The sequence below is a fragment of the Gymnodraco acuticeps genome, unplaced genomic scaffold (assembly GCF_902827175.1).
Source record: "Gymnodraco acuticeps unplaced genomic scaffold, fGymAcu1.1, whole genome shotgun sequence".
Taxonomy (NCBI): domain Eukaryota; kingdom Metazoa; phylum Chordata; class Actinopteri; order Perciformes; family Bathydraconidae; genus Gymnodraco; species Gymnodraco acuticeps.
In genome coordinates this window covers 10,205-37,937 of record NW_022989855.1, presented here as the reverse complement: position 1 = coordinate 37,937, position 27,733 = coordinate 10,205, and the positions used below count along the sequence as shown (strand labels likewise).

The 27,733-nt window shown below is 39.6% G+C and overlaps 1 protein-coding gene across 2 annotated transcripts; it reads left to right on the top strand.

The window, feature by feature from the left end:
• Positions 1–235: 235 nt before the first annotated feature.
• Positions 236–23,675, top strand: xrcc1 (X-ray repair complementing defective repair in Chinese hamster cells 1). Of its 2 annotated transcripts, none has more exons than XM_034239994.1 (17): positions 236–742; positions 1,121–1,213; positions 3,026–3,133; positions 3,238–3,396; positions 4,437–4,514; positions 5,641–5,764; positions 5,982–6,106; positions 8,044–8,206; positions 8,292–8,526; positions 10,027–10,113; positions 14,481–14,562; positions 15,128–15,227; positions 19,018–19,066; positions 20,967–21,100; positions 21,361–21,451; positions 21,566–21,641; positions 22,679–23,675. In XM_034239994.1, the coding sequence occupies exons 1-17, from the start codon at positions 692–694 to the stop codon at positions 22,784–22,786; spliced, it is 1,863 nt and encodes a 620-aa protein (XP_034095885.1). In that variant the 5' UTR covers positions 236–691; the 3' UTR covers positions 22,787–23,675. The 2 variants fall into 2 exon arrangements, with proteins under 2 accessions (XP_034095885.1, XP_034095879.1); XM_034239988.1 differs by having other exon boundaries at positions 237–742; positions 9,997–10,113.
• The last annotated feature ends 4,058 nt before the right edge of the window (positions 23,676–27,733 follow it).

Genomic DNA, 27,733 nt, shown 5'->3' with positions numbered 1-27,733 from the left:
AAGAACACTTAAAGACTGGAAACCAACAGGAGTCATTGTTTAATGTTTTTTATTCAATTTTTTTGTAATACATTTGAATCATGTCTTTAATTAAATGTGTAGGTAGGCCTACAGTATTTTAAGATATTTAGTCTGACTGCGGTACAGCTCCTGAACGATTGGTGGCGATATAAATATGTCGGTGCTGCTATTTAACAGCAGAAGAAGAACCGAAAGCTCTGATTGGATGAAAATGCTGTTTTAGAGGATTGCGTCACAGGACGACACAGGCCAGGCTTTTGGTGGGAATATGAGTTCGCTTCCACGTATATATATCTCAAATTAAATCCATCCATATATGTTTTGTAATGTTAGATGCAATACCAACATGACTGGCTATGTGACAAGTACATAACCGATTCAGAATTTGTGCGTAACATCATTTTATGTTTGATAAAACCACAAGGCTAATCAGGGAAAGTTCACTCCGCCTATTGTTTGCTAGCATGCTATCACGTTAGCCAACAGTATATCTGACTTAAACTTTAAGTCAATTTAATTACATTTTGAAGGCTACATTTACAGCAGCTTGAAGGACATCTTGTGCTTTATGTCTTCTTAATTGGTTAACATAGTGTTTAGTGGTTACGCAGCGCTCAGTTGGTTTATTTAACATCACATTAGCTAATTCAACCTGTCAAGAATCAACAACATGCCAGAAATCCAACTCAAACACGTCGTGTCTTGCAGCACCGAGGACACTGTAAGTTCATTATATCACTTGCATTGAATGTTTACAATATTCCTTACACCAATATTTGTAGATGTATTGTGTTATTTAGGCAAATGAGAGCCGTCCTATTACCATTATCATAACCCTTTGTACGTGGCACATTCTTCTTATATTTTTTAATTGGTACTGTATTTTATATACCTAATGTGAACTTTTAAACTTCCATTGGACTTTTTTGTGCACCCCCCCTCCTGTTTTAATTAAAAATATGTTGTGATTTGCTTCTATATTGATGTAGTTCTTTTTGCAATATTTGTCTAATTTAATGTTATGCACCAAAAACTAAATTCCTTGTATGTGAATACCTACTTCAATTAACCATATTCTGCTGATTCTAATGTAAAACAGGCACACAAGGCAGACAACCTGCTGAGCTCTGACACCTACAGAAAGTGGAAAGCAGCAAGATCCGGGGAGAAGCAGACATCAGTCATTCTACAGGTATGTTTTTAACACACGTGTTTTCCCAAAGGCATGTTGTTATTTGTCATTGCTGATGTGAAATGTACCTAGGCTCTAGAAACCTGCTGATCCAGCATATTTGATCCAAATCAAACAGTGGCGCATCGACCTCAATTGCTGAGTTTCACGTTTTTTATGAGAAGTCCACCAAATTAGGGAGTGGGAAAGGAGCTTTTAGATCATTTGCTACCTCAGACAGAAATATCCAACATAGATTTGTTTTTTACAGATGTTTCGCTACCTGAATTCTGCTACCCTTTGCAAGACATGAAGTCAGTCTGTGGATGTTGTTTTTATCTTAAACTGATATTTTGGGTACTTGGCTTGCATCCTTTTTAAAAAGGCTTGTGATTATTTTATGCCGGATCATACTATATGTCCCTCATTGCCCTTCATTGGTTTAAAATCCACTAAAGAAATGGAAATATTTGGATCCTGACTTACCGTTTGTTATTGCCAAGTGTTGGGCATTCTTATTTTGTGTAACTTCTGAAGATCTATTAATCAACAACAGTTGCATGCAATCATGTTGATACAACAACAAACATTCTAAGAATCAGCAAGATTGATACCAATTAAACATTTTGACTTCCCTCCTTCTATGATACATTTGGGTCCTTTGTCTGAATCTTCTTGCTGAGTTCACATAATTGTTTAGAGATTATGCAGAAGTTAATTGCCTCTTTCCAGCTTATTCAAATGCTACTACTGCACATTTTTTTATTATCTGGGAGACAAATAACTATTGTGCTGCTCATCTTTATGTCCCTCCAGCTCCTGCCTGATGCTTTAAGAATAGATTATACGGTTTTAAGATTTTATATGGTAGAGTATTGATGTGTCAGGCAGAGTTTCCGTTAGAATATTTTTTCTCCGGTCAACATGTCCGTTAAAGTTGAAATCTTCCGGACAAAATGAGAAAAGTGCCGGTCAAAGGTCTTCTTTGTTATTTATTGAGCTTTAAAACAAATTGATATGATTCGATATTAAACAAACTAATTATAGGCCTAGTAGATTAACTACATTATTCAAAAGTGTACAGTAATTTATAATAACACGGGAATAATAAACGGAGCGCTCTCTCCCTCTCCTGTCAGCCCGTCAGTATCATGCAGCTCGCGGATCAGTAATGAGTGACCCGACAGTAAAACTAAACATATCTATAACTAGTTTAGGTAGTTTGAGAGGTCATTAAAATAGCTAGGCTACGTGTGATATTCTAACCTGGTGTGTGTTTTGTCCGCTCACGCTGCATGTGATCATGCAGAGCTGCGTGTCGACTCGTCAGCAGCAGCTGATCTCTCTCTCCCGTCAGATTAGACTTCACTCGCGTTTATGTCCATATCGATCAGATCCAGCTAGTTCTAGCTAATGATAGGACTACCTGCTTATTAAAAGACACCTAAACAATAAGCGTCGCTATGCAACCGGGTGAGGCCGCAAATTATAGCGCAGCATTTGTTTACATGCCCACCGGAACCCCGAGGCATTACCAACAGATCAACTCACAATCAACCCATACAGGAAATCTCTTTCTCCACATTACGTGTTAGACATTAGAATTGATTATTCTTGTCTGTCACATAAGTGGCGCAACTGATATAGATATATAGAGATTTCGATTTGCCAGTCTTCAGCATATTTTACCGGTCAAAGTCCGGTAATTACCGGCTAACGGAAACTTAAAGCAGTCTTGTTATATACTTTCACTTCTTAAATCACATTTTTTTAGCTCTTTGACTTATGTTTGTGTGTGTGCTCTGTTGACCTGAGCTGTTTCTTTTCTCTCAGTTAGAGAAGGAGGAGCAGGTGCACAGCATTGATATTGGAAATGAAGGCTCTGCTTTCATCGAGGTGCTGGTGGGGAATTCTTCAGCTGTCAGAGATCAGGACTATGAGGTATTCTTAAAACCAAACATCACTACAAAGTATTTATCCTCCTAATTATGGTAATAACTCAATTTATTTCTAATCCTTTTATGTCAATCCTTTTCTCCCTTTAGGTTCTCTTGGTTACGTCTTCCTTCATGTCGCCCACGGAGAGTCGTAACGGCACCAACATGAACCGAGTGCGTTTCTTTGGGCCTCAGCAGCTGCAGAAGAGCGCGACTCAGGAGAAGTGGGACAGAGTGAAAATTGTGTGCAGCCAGCCATACAGCAAGGTAGAGGTTCAATCGTTTAAATGGATTAAAAAAACAGAGTGCAAATAATATATCCATCTCACTCTTAAAGGTGGGGTAGGTAAGTTTGAGAAACCGGCTCGAGATACACTTTTTGTTATCTTCCATGGAATGCTCTTAACATCCCGATAGCAATGAATATCTGAAGTGCTTTGACAAAAAATCCATAAAAAAAAGTCATCTGTGGAAGCCGTGATACTGTAAAAAGTACAACCAATCCGTTTGGATTGCCGCCCTGTCTGTCAGCCTTCCATCTCGTGCACACACAAATGTATCTCGTGCCCTCATTGGGCGTGCCCTCATTGGGCGTGCATTGCAGCAGTACTTCAATGACTCGCCAGCAACAGGCGGCCACTTTCACCAGTCTGCTGACGTCATGTGCGCGTTCATGTGTGTTGGAGGAGGTGCTCTGTAAGGAAGTCTGAAGGAAGGGGCGGATTCTTTTCGGCTGTGTACTTTCAAATGTTAGTGCACTCGAGCCGGTTTCTGAAACTTACCTACCCCAACAGAATCCAAAAGTAAAACAATTGTGATTTGGACTATTTTCACACTAGTTTTACCATAGAGCCACATCATTAGACATCAGTCGACATTATTGCTTCAGATACAGAAAAAAATCGATCTGCTGGACTGTTGTGTTTAATAGTCCAGTTATGATCCAGTAGTCCAGTGTACACTAATAAGCATATATCCATTGGTTTTTGTGAAATGAACACTAATACTGCCATACTGCCTAGTTGTTGTCGTGTGCTGTGCTGAAGCGCAATTATCCTTGTACATTACTGCTTTATATACAGTACTGTATTTATTATTATCTGTGTATTTATTCTTATTTATACATTTCCCATCTATTTACCTTTATTTTTGTATAATTTATTTTGTACATACTTCTGATAATTGTGTATATAACTGACTGTTTTGCACTCTGGTTAGACCCTCCTTAATTTCGTTACACTGTGCTTGCATTTTGTAATGACAATAAAGTAATCTAATCTAAGATGGTTTTGTATCTGTTTTTCTAGAACATAGCATACGGACTGGCCTTTGTGAAGTTTCATTCACCGCCTGACAAAAATGATCCTCTTCCAACAACCTCCCCGGTAAGTCTCGACAGGTCCCTAAACTCCAACGGGCCTGAAGATCTTCTGTATTTCTGGTTATTTTCACTGAATATAGTTTATATTGGTTTTTGCTGATATGATGACCCACTGCTCACACTAAAACCATACTTTTAGATACCTGATTTTGAAAATAAAAATGATTTTATCCCTCTTCAAAAGCATCTCTGATGTTAAAGGTGGTCCGAACACAAGATCTCAAGCAAGTGTTGCCTAAATGAAATAGTCAACAATTCTCAAAATAGTTTCTCCATCAAAATTCTGTCTGATCCTAAAAAAGATTTACGCACATCTTCTGAGCAGATATCTGATGTAACTTTCCACATTTTGGACTTTTGATACTAAATTCTTTCACTATGTGACACATTTGAGGTAATCCCTCAAAAATATTGAGATTAAATACCCTGTCCTATTTTTAATAAGGTTTAAATAAAGGTCCAAAACAAACCAGTTTGAGAATCCAGACACACCAAAGAAAGTAAACAACTAAACATTCATATTAGTGACTGTACATAAAGTTCAGTAATTAGGAAGATGGTCTTTGTGATTATGCATCTCGCCAGAGTGTGTGTGTGTGTAGCACCTAAATCTATTCTAAGAACTCATCAACTTAAAGATGACTAAACCAGTGTCTGTCCGAGTTTTGGCTTGCCTCTGTTGTTTCTGCTCTCAGCTTTCTCGAGAACTGCTGATCCAAAACCTTTTAAACCCGACACAGTGCTTCCTTGGGTCCTGAGCAATACATCTGCCATGACACAGCAATGCTTGAGTTAATGTGACATTTGGGTTCAAAAGCTCACACATTTTATGGCTTCAATAAGGTCAAAGCCCCATTCAATCAATGTATATAACAAGCCCAAGATTTGACGTACATATTGTCCAAGAATATGTCCTGTAGACCTTTATTCCTTCTTTATCTGTTTTTTAATATACTGTAGCAAGCAACTGAGAGTGAGCTGTAACCAGCATACACCTGCCAAGTTTCCCTCCATTTTGTTAGATTTCATATTGTAAACATATTGCTATATCTTAAAACAAAAAAAGGACTCCAGCCCCTCTCTCCACCTTTTCCTTTTGCACTAAGCGTGTCTTTCTTCTCTCCTTTCAGAAACTGACGAAGCTGGGACAGTTCAGGGTGAAGGAGGAGCCTCCGTCCTCCGCTCCCAGCCTTCAGCCTGGCAGTCTCTTCTTCAATCGGGACCATGCAACAAAGTCCACTACCTCACCGAAAGGTAAATCCATTCATTTGAATTCACCAGCTCCTGAAGCGCAATTACACGATTTCATTTCCTTGTTACAAAAGGGCTTATCACCTCAAATAATGAAAAACATGGCAAGTGTGAACTAATTAGGTTTTGATGTAAAGCTCTAAAGGAGACAAAAGGTAGGCGTTCTTTATTATCAAGCTACTTTGTTCCTCAGCAGCCCTCTGCTCTGTTCTCCCCTCAGTGTCTCCTCCGAGTGAGAGGTTGAGTTACGCTGCTGCTGCGCTGCAGGCTGGCGGCTCCCACTCCTCAGGTGGCGGCCCCCCCTCCTCAGGCCCGCTTCCCTCCTCCAGCTCGGCCTCACCGCAGGTACTAAACATCACGTCGTGTCTCCACTTAACGACAGGCAGCTTAATTTAGAAAACAGTACATCGTAAGCAGAGAAAATAAGAGGCAACTAGAAAATGCATTTCCTGCAGAAAATGCGTGCGAATGCTGTAAATTGTTAACATTTGTTGCTGAATTTAGCTGAATATGTTATTAGCTGAATGGTAGCTGCCTTTAGCTACAGAGACCAAGTAAGTGTTTTGCTGAACTTAGCGTAGAAATGCAGAAAAGTGAAATGATTTGAATCAAATTGTTACAGCTCAAATGCATTGCAATGACTTTGTTGAAAACTTGAAAGTGAAATGTTAAACTGGAAGAGTATGAAAAAAAAGCTTAATATTTAAAAGAAAAGGTTTAAAAAAGGTATCAACAACATGTATCGGCTTTATGTCCTGAAATAGCTGAATAATGTAATAGTTGAATGGTTTCTGCAGCAGAAAGTAGGCTGAAGGAGTTACATATCAGATGTAAGTAGTAGTGAGTGAATGTGTATTAAGAAGAGAAAAGAAAGTAACAAGGCTTGGGAAAGCAGCAGAATATTTTAACTGCAAACTTTTGAACTAAAACCATACGTCACCAATAATGTATAAAATATGTGGAACATGTTGAAGTCAGTATGAAGTCAGACAGAAAAGATTAGGCTGAGACAGTCTGTTTGTCAGTGTTTGTTTCTGTGCTGAGCACCTAATCATAACACCTGTGTGTGAGCCCAGAGATCTAAGGTGTCCATGGTGACGATGTTATCAAACACCTGTGTGCAGAGATCAAAGGTTTCCATGGTGATGTGCAGTGATCTGTGAGAGGAGAGCCTTTCCATTGATCTGAATGAGAGATAAACCTCTTACATTTGAACTTTTTGTTGAAGAACCGTAGCAGCTTTCGGTAAAATGTCAACGCGTGAAGCATGTCAGGACCGTGGGGAGCGTCAGTCTGCTTTTTGTGCACTTTCGGGTCAATAATGTGGCATTTTTGGCCAGTGGCGAGCCGTGACGTTTATACCTAGGAAAGATAAGGTCTGACACTGAACAGTTGTTTTACCCAAAACTGTGAAATGGTACTAGTAAAGTAAAGTATGTGTTCAAGGGTTTTTAAAAGGGTTGTTAACATCTACTTGATCACATATTTTCATTAATATTATTGTGCATCTATCTCCAAACTTCACCAGGAACCAAAATTCCTTGGACTTGTATAAACAAACTAATACATTTCAGACAAAAAAAAAAAAATTACTTTTGTTAATTCTATTTTTGTTTTATCAAATGTTTTAAAGGCAGTACTTTTTAGGAAAGACTTGAAATAGGGAGACAGGAGAGGGAATGACACGGGACAAATCCGCTTGGTAACCAGTCCCAGTGCACTTTACCAACTGAGCTTTAGGGCGTCCTATGCTGTTAAATTATACAGGCAGTGCCTCACATTTCTTATGGAAGCTCTGCTCATTATGTTCTGTTCTTGTTGCTGAAATCCAATTTATTGAATGAATCTGGTACGTGAGCAGCAGCTTAAATTGCAGCTTTCATCAGCTTTAAAACGTAGGGCTTGAAATATTGCCTTAGTCTGATAAAAATCCATCAGTAAAACTCTGTATGAGCTCGCTCTGAGAGGAAAATCACTTCTGGGGATTGTCAATATCCGCTACAAGTCATTTGGAAGAAATACACATCTAGAACTGCACAAATACATATTCATGTCTATGCATCAGGAAGTAATCTCAAAAGTACTTGTTGTTTTGTTTCCAAGGTGTCAGTTTTAGAGCATGAAATGTGTACACAGTTTTCAGATGTGTGCTCTAGTCCACTCGTCATCCAACATTATCTCTTTCAAGGCACGTCTCGTAAACATTCATGTAAAGCTTATTTTTGCAATCTGGAAAGTATCCATATATCCAATAGTTCTAATATCCATTTGTTTCCACATAGCCACCTGCAAAGAGAACATTTGAGTTCAGCAAAGAGCAAAAGTCTTCCTCCGGCCCTCCCCCCTCGAAGAAATCCAGCCCAGCTGTCTCACCTGAGGGGAAAGCTGCGGCCCCCAAACCCAAGCCGAGCCCCGCCGGCACGCCCAGCTCCAGCACTCCGAAAGGTAACTCTAACCGCGACTGAATCTTGAATATAGATTATTTCTTCACCTGGGATGCTTCTTTGACTCCTGCAATTCTTCTCTCCAGCGTCGCCGGCACAGAAGTCTGCTGAGAAGAATCGAGAGAGCCACTCTAAACCCGACCCTAAACCCAAACAACCGAAAGCCAGCGTGCAGCAGGTCCCTTTCAAACGCATCCTGGAGGGGGTCGTGTTTGTCCTCAGCGGCTTCCAAAACCCCATAAGAGGGGATTTGAGGGAAAAGGCTGTGGACATGGGAGCCAAATACAGACCTGATTGGACCCCCGACGCCACACACCTCATGTAAGTATCCAGCAGAGAGGAAGTGTGTAGAAGACACTGAACGCCTCAGCTGTCCTTAATTTACTTTTAATAGTATGGCAAGGCAGGTTTGTTTATATAGCCCCTTTCAACACAAGGCAATTCAAAGTGCTTTACAACAATGAAAGACATTGAGAAACATGTTTTAAAATGGCATTTAAAAACAATCATTTAAAAGCTAGGATATGAATTAGAATTAAAAAAAAAAAAAAAAAAAAACTAATTTCAAAGCAAAGATAATAAGGTAGATTAAACACCAAATTGACAAACAGTTCACTGTGCTTATATCCACTGTGTTGTTGACTGTCTTTAGAAACACATCAACTAAATCAGATTTTCTCATCTCATCCTGAAGTAATTACTGCAGGGGACACAATAAACTCAGTCCTCTGGTGGCAAGGACAGCTCAGAAATACGTCCATAAAAACAAAGGGAAGTTTTAACAGAGCTACGAACCAGCCAAAAGATGCAATATATAACATGGTGCAGGATGTCGATCACACATTGCATAGCTGTTTAAAATGTACATTTGGCAATATGGCTGATCTGTATTGATGTGTCAGTTGAGTGTTATGGAAATCTAAAAACCCCAATACTGTAGAGTACAAGTCAGAGTGATCAAATCAAATAAATGGTGAATCAGACAGAGTTGTCTTTCTGGTATTTATTTGAAGCTTCAAATATATACATTACAATACAATAAATATAGACACAGGTCCCACAGAGTATAGAATAATCTGCGCGAGTGTGCGCAGTTCAATATGGCAGCAAAGCTTATATAGCAGAAATGATGAGAAGGTAAGAAATCTGTCTTCACACGGTCACATTGTTATTAGACACCTGGCCTTGAGCTGTAGAAGTTCTCGTGTGACTTTGTGTGAGTCTCAACCCAGTAGCCAAAACAGCTCTGTGGCCTTGAAGTAGAGTAGATAGAGGAAAACAGCACATCTAACCACATGAGAAGAATTTGGTTTAAACATATCAGGATAGAGTGGACATTTCCACTACAAGAGACAAAGTAAATATTTTATATTCGTAATTTAAGAGATAAGATGGAGCTTTATTAATCCCCGTGGATCAAACAGCAACAGGGTAAGGATGAAAAACAGGACCGCACAGATTAATACAATCAAAGATAAAAATACAAATGATGGAAAAACTATGAACCCAAAATATTGAGATATAAACTATGAAGTAAGAAATGAATTAAAATGAATGATAATTGATATGAAGGGCAAACCCCTTTTTAATGAATAATTGTTCCACAGATGTTCTTTCATGAGAGTTTTTATGATCTGTAGTTGAGTTTTATTATGAAAAACAGACTTCTGGAAGGTGTAATGGCCCTGTTAGCCCCCTGTTCAGTTTGGTTTCATCCGGATCTCTGAGGGCAGCCTTTTCAACGTCTCTCAGGTGATGTAACCGTGTGTGTGTGTGTCCTTTAATCTCCAGCTGTGCCTTCTCCAACACCCCCAAGTACAGCCAGGTGAAATCAGCAGGGGGCATCATCGTGCGGAAGGAATGGGTTTTGGACTGCCATAAGAAAAAACAGAAGATCACCTATAAACAGTAAGAGAGCGAAACCCAAAGAATGATCTTACAGTAAAACTGTTTTGATGATTGCATGTGGAGGAAGTCACAAGAGCAGCTGCTCAGGACTCATCCACAACATGTGTCCAACGTATGAATCCTCTTCTGATGAATACTTTCTCTTCAGCCACATCTGTACCCTCTGCATCCCACAATCTGCACACGGCACTCACACTGATTGAAGCTTCCAAAAATACACCTCTCACAGCGGTGATGGCTGCCTGCTGCAGAGAACATTGTAACCTTGAGCAGCTGATGCCTGCTGTGATCACAAATTCAACACAGCCAGCTCCAGCAGCTCTCTAATTATATGATAGGATTATATGCCTCATTACAGGAGGTTCCTCTGCTACCTTTCTGTCATCGCCCCCCTTTAATCTTTACTGAATAATGTGGAGCAGAACTCTCGTCTTGGTCCAAATTAATTAGAATCGTTCTGTGCTCGTGGCGCACTGTATGAAGCTTTGCTTTATTGTTTAGGGGATTCCTTCATAGTAGTTGCTTCTGTAATAATGATGATGATAATGAGGCTGGATGGTTATCACAGGTTATGAACTTGCTGGTCTCAGGCTGCTGTTATGCTAATATAAGGTTAGCAGAACTAGTGTTGTGGTAGAAACGGTATAAGCTGTCAAATAATTAGCTCTTAAAAATATATAGTCTTACTTTCAGCAATTTATATTGTCGTTATCGCAATTTGAAATGTAGAATCAGTCAAATGTGAGGGGAGTTGACACATTTGACTGCATACCAAGGTGAGACGCATTACTGTGTTCTCAGGGGGCACTGAGTAGTGCTGCTTACATTAGAAAACAATTTTTTTAAAAAGCCATCACTTTTTCCTAGAGGTAACATCATTACCTTAATTTATCCGGAACAATCCAAAATACAGACAAATAAAATGTTTTATAAGGTTAGAGGAATAAAATGAATGTTTGGACTCTTTACAACGTGGAACCACAACATTTTTGCCTGCTTTTTAAATAAATAACGTTAAGATGGCTTTTTCCTTTTGACAATAATGAGGTCCTTCCAGCCATTGAGTCCATTTGTGATAAGTGTAACGCTCTGTGTAACGCAGGGTTTAACAGTGTGTTTATGGGCCAGCATGACAATGCAGAATATCTCCAAAGTCAAGGACGGACATGAAGGTTGACTGCTCAAAGGTTTTATGGTAGGAAGAGACAGACATCCTTTAATTCAATAGAGAAATCCTGGTTAGATTTTCAATTTTTGGCTCATATGTTGGCTATGAATCTTGGATGTCAGTCTGGCTTCAAGCAAACATTTCTAAGTATTTGTATGACTCAGCAAAGTTCAGTTCAATGGAGGACAAGGTAGTGACAGAAAATACCATGATCTCTTCTTCATTATCACTGAGTTACAATGTTAGTGATCATGTAATAATGATGACAGGTAAGCAGGCGATGATGAATTCTAAGAGTATTGAAGTCAGTGTGTTCTGTTTACTTAGACACTGCTATTCAGAAAATCGTTTTACAGCATAAACTGAATGACCTTGTCTCGTTGCATAACCTGCTCATTTTCGGAATGTGGTGCGAGTATCTGGAAGGGGCCTAACGTTGTTGCTGGTAATCTCACAAATATATATTTTCATTTTGCAGCATGACACATTGAATTTCTCGCACAAAGCAAATCAATGAGTAATTGAAAGATGAATCGATAACGAAAATAATTGTCAGGTTGCAGTCATTACCGGAACCATCTCTCTCTGTTATTAGTGTGCCTCTTTCGTTGTAATTAGCCTGATATTAGTTTTGATGTGAATGTTATTTCATTTGAGTTATTATCCGGCTCCAGCAGGATTAATGTGAGGATGAGACCGGGTGCACGGCAATTCATTTTGACTTATGCTCATCTTCTAGGCTCCAAATGAAAGCGCTTTTGATGAGATGACTGTGAACAGCAGTAAATATATATTTGTATATACTGCTCAAGGGCGATGGCATACAAGGCTGTGGTTTTATGAAATCTGATCATTCATTTAAGATTTTCTAAAAGTGCATAGAAGAGAGAAGTTCAGTGCAGCCTGTGTTGTCATTCTGCCTTGCCTGTCATTCTGTCAAATATCTCTCACCCTTGCCCCCCCCCCCCCCCTGCTCTGCTATTGTGCAGCATGCAGCTTTGATGATGTGTCCTTTATTTAAAAGCTGCATCTGCTATGGGTAATTAAAGGGACCACTTACTTTGATGATCACAAGTGCCCAAACAAATATGCACCCTCTCAAACTGTCGCTCCATCATGCACACGCTTCTCTCTGAGCATCGGGAGAGGGGGGGGGGGGGGGGAGCACGTCCGCTGCTTGAGCTCCTGCCATGCTTACGTCATGTGAAGTGTAGTGTATGTTTAAAAGAGACTAAGTGCCCCAGTGACCAGTGACGGTCCAGAGATGGACAGAAAGAGAGGAGAGCCCTCGAGGCATGGAGCATCTCATCACAACGGAGGGTTTGTGGAAGACTGAGATGAATACATTTGGTGATATTCCACCGTTGTAATTATAACCATATTTATGTACCCTATTTGGAAAAGCTAGAGCACCCTAGAACTTGCTAAAGAACTGCAATTACCAAGCATTTATTGGGAGCCTTATTTGTTTTTCTTTTATCTGCTTACACTGAAAGACAGGAACAGCCTGAAGAACATTGTTAAAAACCTGCTCTAAGGTCATCGGAGTGAAACGGAGGGATTTAAACTGCTTTTGTAAACGGCAGATTCTGCGCAAAGCAGAGAGCATACTGGCCTCTCCAGGTCATGTTCTTGCAGACGAATTTCATGTGTTGCTATCAGGGCGTAGATATGCTCTACCTGCTCTTAAGACAAATCTCTTTTCAAAATCATTCATCCCTTCTGCACTCAAACTTTAAAATTCTTGATAGGGTTTTTAACTTGATTATTTATTTATTGTGATGCTATGAAACTACTTATCGTGTACATTGGAAGGGCTCCCGGTGTATCTGTGTGCTTTCTTCCTGTATGTTCCTGCCTGTGTACATGACATAAGCTGCTCACAACCAATTGCCCCTTGTGGGATTAAAAATTAAAAGTTGTTGATTGATTGAATAGAAGAAACTAAGACCATTGATGTTCTCCACATCCATTTTTATATCAATTATAATATAAGGGACAACAATTGCAATTTGTTTAGCATCGTTGAGGGCTGAAGTGGGGGCACCTCGTTACTTGTTTCTAAAATTGTGGAGGAAAATGTTTTTTTTTTTACTCCACCCCCGCTCTCTTAACCTTTGCAGTGGTCATTACAGATATACTCCCTCTTTTGGGTTTTTGTTCTGCTAATGGTTAACATTAAAGGTCCCATGTCATGGCCATTTCTACTGATCATAATTCCATTGTTGAGGTCTACTAGAATAGATTTAAATTGTGCAATTTTCCAAAATCACATTGGTTTCTCATACAGCATCTCTGTGAAGTATGTGTATTCACTCTCTGTCCTGCACACCTTGTTGGAGCTCCTGTCCCCCCCTCCCTATGAGCCCAGTGGCCGTCTGCGAGACACAGCGAAACCCAGCCCGAACACACACACAGACTCACAGCCTCGCCGCGTCCCACCGTCTCGGAGGAAAAATCGGCGGAGCTGCAGCTGAGAAAAGATTGAGTGTGTGTGTGTGATGTAACGGCTCCGCGGATGTAACGTAACGGCTCCAGGGATTGGTCTATTTGGACCAATGGGTCCATTTGGGTATGGGCACCTCACTGTAACCAGGAAGAAAACAATAGGAAAAGAGAAATCTCCAACGAGGCGTTCTGGGGCAGCATAGACAGGTATTTTCTGTGTTAGAGTTGTACTCGCTACAGGGTGTACTTTGAGGGTTTGTGACTCTGCAGACCGTTAACATGCAGAAAAAGCTTCATAACACACAAGGGGACGGGTAATAACCAGAAAAGCATGACATGGGACCTTTAAGGTTAGATTGGATGTAGACTGTGTATTTCCATGTAAAGGAGGAGGGATTTATACTTGCTTACTCAAGCTAAAATAGACACGAAGAGTACTGGGACAAATCCTGGGTTGAAAGGTTTTGTACTCTTTTCCCCTCTACTGCAGTAGCTCAGACTTTTCTCCCAGCAGACACTCTTCAAAGCTTTTGGCATCGGTAATGTTTAAAACATCAGGATATTAAACGTCTGGTGAAAAGTATTACCTGGGTTCTGATCCTTTGTTCTACTATTGCCCGACAATGGCCCACTGCCATTTGAAACATAGCAAAGCTGATTGATAGCAGGATATATCGTGCCAACGTTCTTTTCCCTCTGGCCTTTAATCATCCTGACACATTTCCTTCACCCGTTCTTTGTCTTTCTCCAGGTATCTGATGGATGGAGCAGAGTCAAGCTCAGAGAGCGAAATGGAAGTGGATGAACAGAGTGAAGAGGAAGTGAGCACAAAGGTACATTTTGGATTTTTAGTAGGCTAATTATCTAATCACTCAAATCCAGCACAAGACACTTTTTGTTACGCTGCTATGGACAATCTGCAATAAATGCACATTTTATGGACAATCTTGCACCAAAGATATTGATATTGAAGTGACTGTTATTTTATATATATTGATTGCTGTGTTTTTTTTTTTTATCTTAATGTGTGCATATGTGTAAATGTGTCTGACTATGTATATAGAATATACATATTTTATACATATCTGTATACTGTATAATTTTACTTTCGGGATTGTTGGAAACGTCATTTCGATCTCTCCGTAAACACAAACTGAGGGTGTTTCTCAATGTCGAGTAAAGCTGCTCCAAAGCCACTATTTCAAGCATACTACGTCATCGAGTGGCGCCGAAGGACTGTTTAAATGCCCAGCATACATGTGCTACTAAGCAAGCCTCCTCGACATTGAGAAACGGCCCGTGTAAGATTGACATTAAAGTTGACTTTGATCTAATCAATAATACTTTTTCTAGTTTCTAACGGACAGTTTTAAAACTTTGTCCATTTTGTCCTTGCAGACTCCACCAAAGCAGCAGAGACAAGTGACCCCGAAAAAGACGCCAGAGAAGAAGAAAGACGAGGATGAGTATGCTGGCTCAACCGATGTGGATGAACCAGGTTTGAGGCAAAACTACTTTATAAAGTCACACTGTGAAATCATTTCACTGAACTTTACCCAGTCATTCGTTTAAGATTCAGTCATCATAGCCACTCCACTCATTTCTATACGTCCTTCAGAAACTCTTTGGATAAGAAGAAAGGCATTGTTCCATTGTTCTGGAAAGTGCATAATAGAGGAGAGCTTTAGAAAGACTCATATTGTTTGTCAATTGACTTTAATTGAAGTTAATCTGAAACAGGCAGACAAACAGGGTGTATTGATGGGGGAAGAAGTGTGCTGTCAGTCAGTTGAAAAGATAAATAGAGGAAATAAAAGAATGAAAGCCAAGCTCAAGAGGCACTTTGAATACATTGAGAGAAAAGGAACAAACTAAAAAAAAACATAATTAGGAAAAACCAGCATTTCAGCATGTCGTGAAGGCCGTCTTATTTACTTTGGTGCGTCTTTGAACTCAGTTAAAAGTTATGTTGAACCAACCTTGAGGTAAAACTTTGGGTTGTGTACTATGTGCTCAGATTAAAGCCAGTAAAAAAAGAATAGCCAAAGGGAGAGTGTATAAAGTCTTGTCCTTAAATGACTTGGTAGGTGAGGAAAGAAAAGTGTCTGAGCATTAGTGGATTTCATTTCAAATTCAAACATAAATTAAATGTAGATTTCCTCTCCACCCAGAATAAAACAGTCCTGCCATACTCGACAAACTGTGATGAGTTTCTTTTATATCTGAACAGAGAATGTTCTTTTACTGATGATTGATTCTCACTAATAATTTGAAGGGATTTCTCTATGATTTTTGTGCAGAAATACAAATGATCACGTTTGGTGGAGTTGACTTTTCACAACATTCTTTTGGGTCCGGAGTTACAAGTACGCATCTCTACAAATATTTGAGTCCTTACATTTAAGGTTTAAGATGGTGTAGAAGAGGCCCTGTGCAATAAGGTTTAGTTTGAATTATAAACAAAAGCCACAGATTTGTGTAAAGCAATAGAACAATATGATGATGACAACTTACCATCTGTAGTTAATCAGGAAATAGACTTCTAAGTCTAAAAGTTCGCAATTGAATAGATTGTTTTTAAATTGTTCTTTTTGTTTGCATCTGGAAATTAAGGTTTGAATTGAGAACTTTCTGCTACCTTAAAACCTTTAAAATGTTAAAATGGTTCAAAAGATATATTTTTCAGACACAAGTCCTGTTTCTCGCTTGAGACCAGAAAAAGTCTCTGTGACCTTTTGACCTGTGCTGGACTATGGTGATCTGATCTATATGAATGCACCTGCCGACCTGATCAAGTTACAGTAGATGCCGCCTATCACAGTGCGCTGAGATTTGTTACCAACTGTAAAGTATTAACTCATCACTTACTGTACGGAGGCTCAGTCACTGGTACATGTTTATCTATAAAGCCATGTTGTGTAAACTACCAACTTATATATGCTCTTTGATCTCACAGAGAGTGGCAAGTAGCTATTGCCTGAGATCTCATGCTGTGGTTTTGTTACATGTGCCAAGTGCTAGGACTGATTTAAATCAAATCAAGGTTTATTGATAAAGCACATTTAAAAGCGATTTTTTTTGGGTCGAGCCAAAGTGCTGTACATGTAATAAAAACACATTACTACAATCACAATGAAAGACAATAAATAAAACAGATATATAAAAAACACAGGGAAAAGTCAGGAGTCGTGCTCCGCTCTGACTAGAAGGCCAGGGAGAAGAAGTGTGTCTTTAGAGTAGATTTAAAAACCCCTAGGGTCTGGGCCGACCTCACATGGAGGGGCAGAGTGTTCCAGAGCCTGGGGCCAGCTGCTGCGAAGGCTCGGTGCCCTCGGGTTTTGAGCCTGGTCTTGGGCACTACCAGCAGCAGCTGGTCAGCAGACCTTAAAGCTCTGGCTGGGGTGTAGCGATGGAGGAGTTTGGCTATATATGCCGGAGCCAGCCCATTCAGGGCTTTGAAAACAAATAAAAGGATTTAAAAATCAATTCGGACCAGAATTGGCCAGAATTGGGGTGATGTGGTCACGCTTTTTGTGGCCAGTCAGAAGACGTGCAGCTGCGTTTTGGACTAGCTGCAGGCGTCTAATTGAGGCCTGGTCCATACCCACGTATAGAGCGTTGCAGTAATCCAGTCTTGAGGTTACGAAGGCATTAATAACCCTTTAAAGATAAAAGATAAATACGACTTGGTTTTGGTCAATAGTCTTATTTATAAAAAAAAAAAAAGCAGGATTTAGGTACGAAAGCTTTTAGGTGCGCAGCTCCTCTAGCTTGGAACACTCTGCAAAAATAACTGAAACTGAGCATCTTGGTTCCCCTGCATCCTTTTTTAAGCACGGCTAGATGCAATGCAATATGATAATCTGGGTACCTGTCAATGTCGATAGGTTTGTAAATTGTACCCCTGTAATTATGTTGTATGATGTCCTTTTTGTTTTCTGTTGTTTTTCTGTTTTCATGTGTAACCAACTTTGCAGGTCTCCCTTGAAAAAGAGATCATTTGATCTCAATGGGATTTTACCTGGTTAAATAAAGGCTACACACACACACACACACACACACACACACACACACACACACACACACACACACACACAAGCAAATATGTATACAAACCGTAATGTAAGCACTGTCTTTATAGAACTTTTCTGTAGGCTATATTGTATATTATACATATTATTCTTTATTTATGTTATTGCATTCATTTCTTTATCGGCCATTTCCTTGTTAACGGAGTGAAAGGCAAAGGAAGTTGGTTTTTAACCATGCAAATTACAAAAAAAGCTTTGCCTTCATAGGAATAGTGATGACTCTGCAAGAAAGTCCTACTCCTAAAGCGTAGTGAATGAGACGGGTGTTTGTGGGCGGGCCACAGTCTAGGTTATTAATGTGAAACACTGATTTAACATCTACACTACCTCAGGGTCACCCACCGAAAAATAAACTCCAATGACACGCATAACACGTTTCCAAAAAATTGGAGGAAGCAACAAACAAAAAGCACAAGCTTGAAATTAAGTCATAAATTGCATTCTGTAAATGTATATATTGCGAAGCTCGAGAGCTACATATGAAGTGGCTTTTACTCATTGGCAGTGATTCATTCTAACCGGGGATGGAGAGATGTTTGATCTGGAGCTGAAGAGGAGTGAGTGAAGTGAGAGGGGCGAGGGGGCAATGTGAGGGGATTAGACAAAAGGCATCACCTTTATGAAGAACAACAGGATGATTCGACTAGGCCACCGTGAAAGGGACATGTAATACCTGTGAAGGGACTTGTGCATGATTCTCATTTCTATGGTAATGCCGTGGCAGAAGTAAAGTGTCGCTGTGCATCGATGAGGCAACACAGCAAACACACGCAAGGCGACAGCATTCAATTAGACCTGCTTTTGTTCCCCTCAACAGCACAGGATTGTATGGACAAGTGTTACCAAGGTTACATGATTGAACCTGCTGATATGTGTCTGTCATTGATGGGTGGATTCATATGGCATTTTATCTTTCTGCTATGCATATTGAAAATATACAGTAAGAGCATAGCATGTTGTAAAAAACATGAAAAATTACTAAAGATTTCATTTTTGGGCATTTGATTCTAATATTTAGTTTAGAGATCAAACTACAGTGATGGTAATTTAAGATACAAGGATTTATCGTCAACCAATGAACTGATATGATTACCTATACATATATTCGCTTATTACACACATTTGCTAAGTCTTTTCATGCAGTAAAATAAGCCTTGCATATTGACAGTTTTACCATATTGACACTACTTTTCACAGGAAGTGGAGATGAGGAGTCTGCCGTGGACACTGAGGACGAGCTGCAGAGGTAAACAAATCATGTGAACGATGCTGTGTGTAATGATGTGGGCGAGTTTGTTCTTCCATGTAATTAAATGTTGTCCACAGAATCTCATTGTTTTGCTTTGACAACCTACTGTGCTTGTTAAATAAGCATTGTTTTCTGCATCAACAAAAAAACTAGCTTGTGACCTAAGTGAACGTTTGTGTGAAATCAGTCAGATATTTTATTGGCATTTTGTATTATGCTTCTTAATTATGTCAGTGTTGTAACGGATTCCCAAGGGACCAAATAGATGTTGTTGTTTTCGGCTATTTCCTCCTTTCAAGATAATCTGTAAAAGAGGTTTGACAGAAACACTCACGACTTTAGAGCCACTAATTTCTGAGGGAGTGGTTGAAGGTTTTCTGGGAACCAGGAAATGAAAGATTATGTTGAGAAGAGAGATTGTTTGCTGTACTTCAGACAGGATTTGGCAAAAGCTTAATACAACAACTCTTAAACTACCATCTTATATGTGGTCTGTGTGGTGTGCGTTCATACTGATATATAGGATGAACTGAATTATCTCTTTTTAAAGATGGTTGTACGTAATCCACACTCTATATCGCGTATATACTCTAAAGCAGGGGTGTCCAAACTATGGCCCAGGGGCCAAATGCGGCCCGCGGACCTATTTCTATCGGCCCTCACTCAGCAAATAAAAAAAGTATAATGACTTAAGTATTATAAACTTCTGCTTGTCTTATATTGTACTTCTTAAATATATATGTTCAAATATATTACACAGTATCCATGTGTTAATAGGCCCAATTTTCAAATAAATTCAGTCAATTAAAGTTGAAAACATGTTCTATCAAATCTAAGTTGATAAGAAAAAAGCCCAATAACAAATGTACATAACAACCTTGAAATATACTCTTCATATTTCCTCTTATGATAATCAATCTGAAGCTTTTGTTTTAAGGAATGAGCTGCCAACACAATAAATGAAACTCTCTGGAGAGCTGTGAGCTGTTTTTTTCTTAACGCATTTTCAAGTATCAAGAATGATTTACCTACATTGGATTGATTTTTCCAACTTATAACTTAACTTTTGAGGCAAAATACCTCTAGTCAGCGGCCAGACCTTCTTATATTTTTCTGTATGATTGACACCTCTGCTCTAAAGGGACTAAGAGCAGTGTCAAAGAAGGAGCTTTACGTTTTTTTTGAAAATGATTCATAAGCTCTAAGAAAGTGAGATCTGTCACCCTGCCAGTGTGACTGCCATTAGCACAGGAGCACATTCCCCCCATGTTAGCTGCACTGCACTGGCTGTCCAGACATTTTAGGATTCATTTTAAAACCGTTTTATTTACTTTTAAATCCCTCAATGGCCTGGCCCCGCCCTACCTCTCTGAGCTGCTACACCCCTACACTCGCCTTCTCAGGTCAGCTGATCACCTGCTCCTTAATGTGCCGAAAACTAAGCTAAAGCTCAAAGGGGACCGTGCGTTTCCCTTTTTACGGCCCCTAAAACTGTGGAACGCTCTGCCCCTCCACGTTAGACAGGCTCCTACACTGTCAGCTTTTAAATCGCGTCTTAAAGCCCACCATCCTTAGCGTTCTGCGTTTTGTAGATTGTTGCTTTTATTGCTTTTTAAATGGTATATTGTTTTTACTATATGGCTGTTATTCGTATTCTTGTTTATTTGGTGTTCTTACCTTTATTTGTTTTTGTTTTGAGAGCTGTGCTGTGGGATCTTTTTGTATTTCTCTGAACAGCACTTTGGTCTGGAGGTTTTAAAGTGCTTTATAAATAAAGTTGAATTGGAAGAAGTGCTCTGACACTAAAACAAAGTCGAGAAGTGTCTTCCTTTGAGCTGCACACAGTAGCACAATTGATACAACAATATAAGGGGTCGTTTTCCTGTCCCTGTAATAGGGTGGAGCACGAGAGCAGAGAGAAGAAAGCTTCATCAGACATGAAGGTGAAGCAGGAGGATCCGTTCGGGGGGTCCACAGACGAAAACACAGACGCTGAGGCTGAAGAGGATCTCCCCATCCCTGAGCTCCCAGGTGAGGCTCTCTTTGTTCTTGTCTCCTGTCTCTGTCTGTTCCTATCAAAGAAACAAGATGTCCTCCATTACTCTTTGGACATTGCAAACCCTGACAGAAAGTAATTGGATGTCTTTCAGGAAACACCACACACAAACATCAACTGTTTTTCTCAGTTTTCTTCTGTGCTTTGCTCCTTTATCAAATAGCATCTGTAATTGCTCCACTTTCCCATTGTATAGTAGTAAGCCTTTATCTGCCCATTTTCCCATTTACCCCAGACTTCCTGAGAGGAAAGCACTTTTTCCTCTATGGTAAATTTCCCAACAACGAGAGGCGCCTTCTGCTGAGATACATTGTTGCCTTCAACGGGTGAGAAACACCATTTAAGAGCACAACACAAGTGCATCACTACTTTAATTGGTCATGGGAATTCACTGAGATGTTGTACGATCGTATAGAAACATAATATTGTCTTGGCTGCAGGCTGATCGAGGACTACATGACGGAGAAGGTGCAGTTTGTGGTGACCAGTGAAGGGTGGCACGACTCCTTTGAAGACGTGAGTTTCATTGTCGCTTCCCCCTAAAAACCATTAGATTTCAACATTTCTGTGCATATGGATTAGAGCATAAGGACATGAGTTTTTGAAGGTTACGTACACTGTGATCTACGGGCTTTATCTTTAGATTTGTTAACCCTTTTGTTCGCTGCTGAACACTTTGACAACATGGATATATCCTTCACATCATTTAGACTCTTCTATCTGTTTTTCTCGGCGGGGTTATCGAATGGTCAATTATACAGAGTGCACAGCTCCATTTAAAAAGTAGCAAAGGAAGACATGTCACAAAGGCAAACACACTTCTTTGGCATTTGCTTTTAAGCAGCTACTTCTCTTTTCACAGGGTATAAATAAAAGCATTGCAGCAAATTGGGAACCTTAGTATTTTAGCCTTGCAGTGAAAATGCAGCACTGTTGGGAAAGAGTATCTTTTAAATCTATTTACAGACTGCTATGAAAATGATGGGGGTTAAAAAACACCCATCTCTCCAAAACATATACGAGCAGTCCGTTATCAGACAGGCAAACACAATGGTGTCCGATCCCACCCACATACTCCACCCAGAATTCCAGCTCCTACCTTCTGGTAGAAGATTCAGGGTTCCCAAGAGCAGGCTGAACCGCTAAGCACTCATTCCTACCTATGTCCATTAAGCTTCTTAACATTCACATGTAATGAAATGTACTTTTTAAATATTGGCCATGAGGGTTAGTGCAATAGGTCGCCATTGTCAGTATGTGCGTCTGTGTATTGTGTTTGTTCAAACGGTGTATGACTGATGATATGTGTGTCTCTTAATGTCCACTATGTTTGTATATGTACATGTATGCGGAACTGCAGGACAGAGTCCAGAACAAATGTCCTTACGGGGACAATAAAGTATATCGTATCGTATTTGAGAGCCTTGAAAGCATCTGAACAAGCAGAGTTTCAGAGCTTTTTAAAGGGTCATACCGTTTTGTTATCTGCGCATTATAATGCAACACTTGATGACCTTTCTTTCCCCCCGCTTTCACTCTCAATTTCCTCACAGGCGCTGATGGAGAACGGCAATCTAAACTTTGTCAAACCCGCATGGATTTACGCAATCAATGAACGACAAAAGATTCTGCCCTATCAGCCCTACTCCGTTGTCCCCTGAACAATATCCTGTACGTACACACACAGATGAGCACACACACTTACACTCAGTTTCCTGAACAATGGAGCAAAGGTTTTTCTTTCTTCTGATTTGCAGCTTCCTGAGAGACAAGCAATAAACAAACTACAGTTCATTAATGCTTTTACACTTTCTCCTGGCCATCATGGAACGGGTTCAACCCTGATGTTCCTTGCTTTCTGCTAAGATGGGAGAAGAATATTTTAAAATGTGGTGTGTAATGTTAGGATAAGGTTTAGATTCATGGTTAGCTTTTTAGTTCAAGGTTGTTAGTTTTAGCTTGGCCAGAAGGGGAAATGTTCTTCATCAGTGTCGTGTCAGGCGCTCTTTGTGGACAAAGCACACACACTCTGAGTCCTCTGTTACTGTGATGCAGTGTGTTGCTGCTCACCTCAAGAACCTCAGACTCTCTGGAAATAAATGACCCGCTGTCCTCACTGCCAGCAGCACTGATAACACTCTGACTTGGGTAAGCGGGGAGACCATTATGAAACCAGCAGTGAAAGTCAGCTGAAGAAAAGTGCCATTTTTCTATTGCTGCAGCTACCAAATGCAGAAATCAGGAAACAGTATTCTACAACAATAAATAAATACTGGAGTTTGTTTTTCTCCTTTTATTTTATTAAAAGCCATGATTTGGAAAGTGATGGATTTCTCTGTGTCAATGCTTGATAATGCTTGAGTTTGTGATTTGTTTTTTGAGTCATGTTCGTGGAATGAATATTAGAAGAAATTGACAGATGTGAGGATGTAAAAGAGTTGTCGAGGTTACCGTCTGCTTTTCCGAAGCAATTTAAGTCTCTTTAACTTGTTTTTGTTCTTATGCTACTTAATTATTTAGTCAAAATAAAAAAATGGTTTTCTAATGAAAGGTATTTCTCTCATAATTATTCATCTAACTGTCTTTGCACTTAGCTGCTCTCGTCCCTTCCTGTTCCTCCCTCTCTGTGGCTGCAGCTCGAGAGGCACTCTCTGCTTCTCTCTTGAGACGCTTTCTCCTATCTCTTCAATTTACTTCTCGTCCTGTTTGTGCCCCGGAGCCACCGGGTCTTCTGCTCTTCAGTCAAGGGCATTAGAAAGCTGGAAAGTAGACGTGAGATGGGGAGAAGGGGAGGGCTGCGAGGAGAGAGGCTGCAGGAAAGATGGAAAGGTTTGGATGCCTTTTTAGAGTAGCCAAGGATCAGACTGTTTTATTTTTCTTCTTGATAATTCACATTAGAAGAAATGTGGGCTGCCTTGCACCTGGTGCTTCCCATTAAGAGATAGAGTGCAAGGTCCAATCCATTTAGGACCTGAAGCAAGAGAATTTACAGCAGCTTACGGCATCATCCTGATACAATGTCATATTTCATTTAAATACAGTTTGGTTGTAAAGATGGCAGAGAGGGTGGGCTGCTTTCAAATTGTCCCATCTTATTCTTGTCACCTTGATCACTTCCTGTCAGATTTATTCCTTGCTCATTGCATTTTTATGTCTCCTGTGAAATTCAGCAATGACCTTGGATGACTGCTAAAATAGCCGAACATTGTTTGACTTTGTAAATGTAATCCTCATTATCACCGGCACCCTGTGTAAGTCAATTGTAATGTCAATGGGGGGGGGGGGGTATTTTTCAAAGAAGTCCTTCATATCTTCACTTAAGCTGTCAAAGGTATTTTTCTTTGTGAATAAACTCCACATTAAATCTACTTTGATTGAATGTTTTAAGACAATGAAATGGGAACACTTCTAAAAGGAACTGCTAGGGCTATGTTTCTCAGCTTTTATCTGATATCTTTCAGCCCAAAGTAAGCCAACACAAGATGTTCTCTTTACTCACCCAACATTGTCATGATACTGTATAACAGCAATGTTTATTGAATGGTTATTCACACTGGATTTCAATGTAGTTAAGTATTAATGAATAGACTGACTAGATCAAGTTAAAGGTTACAATGTGTCCCTGCAGAGTACAGATGCTTCTGCAAATTCAAATGAAGCAGACCCAATAGCACCAAGTTGCCCTATTATGCTCATTTTCAGGTTTCATAACTTTATGTAGTGCCTCTATTGTGAAATGTTTCCATGCTTTAATCTTCAAAATGGTCTTGATTTGTTGTGCTGCAGCACCTCTTTCTGTCTGAAACCAGAGCCCAGTCTGCTCTGATTGGTTAGCTAGCCGGCTCTGTTGTGATTGGTCAACCGTAAGAGATGTCCCGCCCCTTAGCTAATCACATACAATTTGTTGCAGCGCTAGCCAATAGAATAGTGAGTGTTACGCAGTGATGTCACTATGTTGAAGAAGTTAACAAAGGATAGGGATTGAGGCATAATACCGGGGGGTTGAGGGACTTTGGGATTTGTAGCGCTTGCAGACCATTCAAATGCACAAAAACCTATATAGCACGAAAGGGAAAACCCCCAAAAGCATATTAGGACCCCTTTAACTCTACCACTAAAAAACCATTGTACAAAACCATGCAGTCCCCATGGAAATCAAAATGGTAGTACACAAACCAAACTATTTATATTACAAATATAAAAAAGGTAATGGGATGTATTATGAAGAAAGACATTTCAGTTTAGTACAAAACATATTTTATTAATTGATGCATTATGTACATACCACTGTAAATCTGCAGCTGGTGACGGGGGTCAATTACATACTGCTGGGTAGTTTCATCTGTAATATCCCATCACTTATGTGTTGCACTTATAATGTGTTTACTCAATCAAAGTTCTAAGAAGTTGTCTTAATCAGTAAATATTGTTTATGTAGTCGTGCTGACCTTCCCAGATCATTCTCAGCAAAAGCTTATTTGGCCAATGCTTTGCTCTCATGTTGAATATCTTTTCTTTTTTCTTTTCTAAATCAGTTTCTTATTTTTCTTTCTGCTTTTCCCTTTGGCCCCAGCTATCAGTAATGGTTAGCATCGCCAGCTTGCAGGACTATGCCACTGAGATTTCTTTATTATTTATTGCAAGTACTGACAGCTTTGACAATCTTATTGCCTGGTGTCTTGAAATCAGATTTGCCACATGACTCATTTACTTCTGTTCAAGTCCATAGTAGGCTATAACATCTCTGGAGCCTATCTTTTTATTTTAGATGTTGCTATTACAGGAATTACCATCACAGTAAATGAAAAAACTTATAACACATTTCAGAAAATTGCATCAGAGCCTTAATATCAGGCAAGGGTTCTACAAAGCTACTGATATTCTGCTTTTGCTTTCTATGAAAGTGAACTTGCTAAAGAAATGTAATCAAACTATTAAAACTGCATTAAATACATTGTGTGTGTAAATGAGGAGAAGTTACGTTTTATTTATTTTCAGGGAAATCACCCCATCATACCCTAATGGCAATAGTCACGTTTTTAGCTTAAGCCTACTATGAAATAAATGGAAGTAATCTGTTTCCACTTTAACTTCAGTTAGAGGTAGAGGTTTTTTTAGCCTATAGGCTATTGTTAGATGTGTCGTGTTTTTCCCTGGAAAATGTTAATATTATTCCTGTTTCTTTTTTCTCTATTTAAATGTTTTGAGTAGCAGATTAATATTAATTGATACCTGTTATTGGAAAGTGTGGGTTTTTGCATTTTGGTAGAGATTTGACTAGAGGAGTCTATTATTGATCTTACTCTCCCCGATGTAAATATGTCGAACCGTTAACTTTGTGCATAGCCTATGTCCCATACGTGAAATATAACTGGCTCCATCACAGCCAATAGCGTAGCAGTATTTCTTCTTCGACGATTATTTCTTCTTCTCCAAGTATAAACAACAGAAACTGCGCGAAACCAACCTCCTTTAATGTTCTCCAACTATCTCCATCCTCCTCCTCGTGCGAGCCTCTCGCGCTGGACACCGCGAGTAGGGAAACCGACTGACAGCGGGGACTTAACGAGTGCGTATGTGTGTGTGCCCAAGTGTGTGTGGACCGTTCACAGACGTCCTGCCTGAGATCAAGGTGGGAGATTCGGCAGTAAATTGCGAGATGGGAGGCAGCAGCCTGACAGACACCGGTGTTGTTCCTGAGAGGACCTGGATGTGAGCAGCTCTGCCGGGAAAGGGTAAGTGTTTCAAACGGTTAAAAAAATAGAGGTTGAAAATGCAGAGTGTAATTGCTATGTGGGACTTCTGTTTAGTCTATTTAGAGATAAACTCGTAGTAGGTAATGTTCAGTCAGTAAGGGGACTTGTTGCTATAACTTTCACACCTTTTAATGAGGGGGTTTGTTGTGCTTTTGGAAGAATTGAGAAGTTTCTGTTAGTACAAAACAAAACATGGCAGTGTTAATGACCGTGTGTTTGAAATTAGTTATTTGTGAAATGGAAAATACATTTTACGATTTAAAACTACAATAATTTCGAAATATGGCCACTCAAAAACAGGTCTTAGGCCATAGGAAAAACACAGAAGCAGATGATTTCAGATGACAATATATGATTTATAGTTAACTAAACATGTCAATGACAAATAATAGACCTAGATCTAAAATGTACAACTAGTGTATAACAGATGTCACTAACATATTGTTGGTGTATGGCTCAAACCAACAATAGCTGATAACATAATTCCTATACAATAAAACCATGGATAAAAACAACATTAACCTATATTCTGTGTTGTTATTGCCTTTTTTCAAGATAAATCGGTAGCATGTGCAAAAAGGGATAGACTGAGGTGAAGTAAATGAGCACTGTGCTTGTTTAGCTTAAATACTGTATGTGACTAAAATGTGTTAATGTGACTGAATGATTCTTTTTTCACATTTCACAAAACTTCAAGCTAAGTTAATTCACCTCTGACACTTAAATTAATTGAAAGTTCTAATGTCCTACTTATTATGTCCTTATAATTCCCCTTAATCTGATGATGTTTCTGTGGAGATATTCCAGATGGTAGTTATACCGTCATGCACAAAAATCGCCTATGCTCTTTTA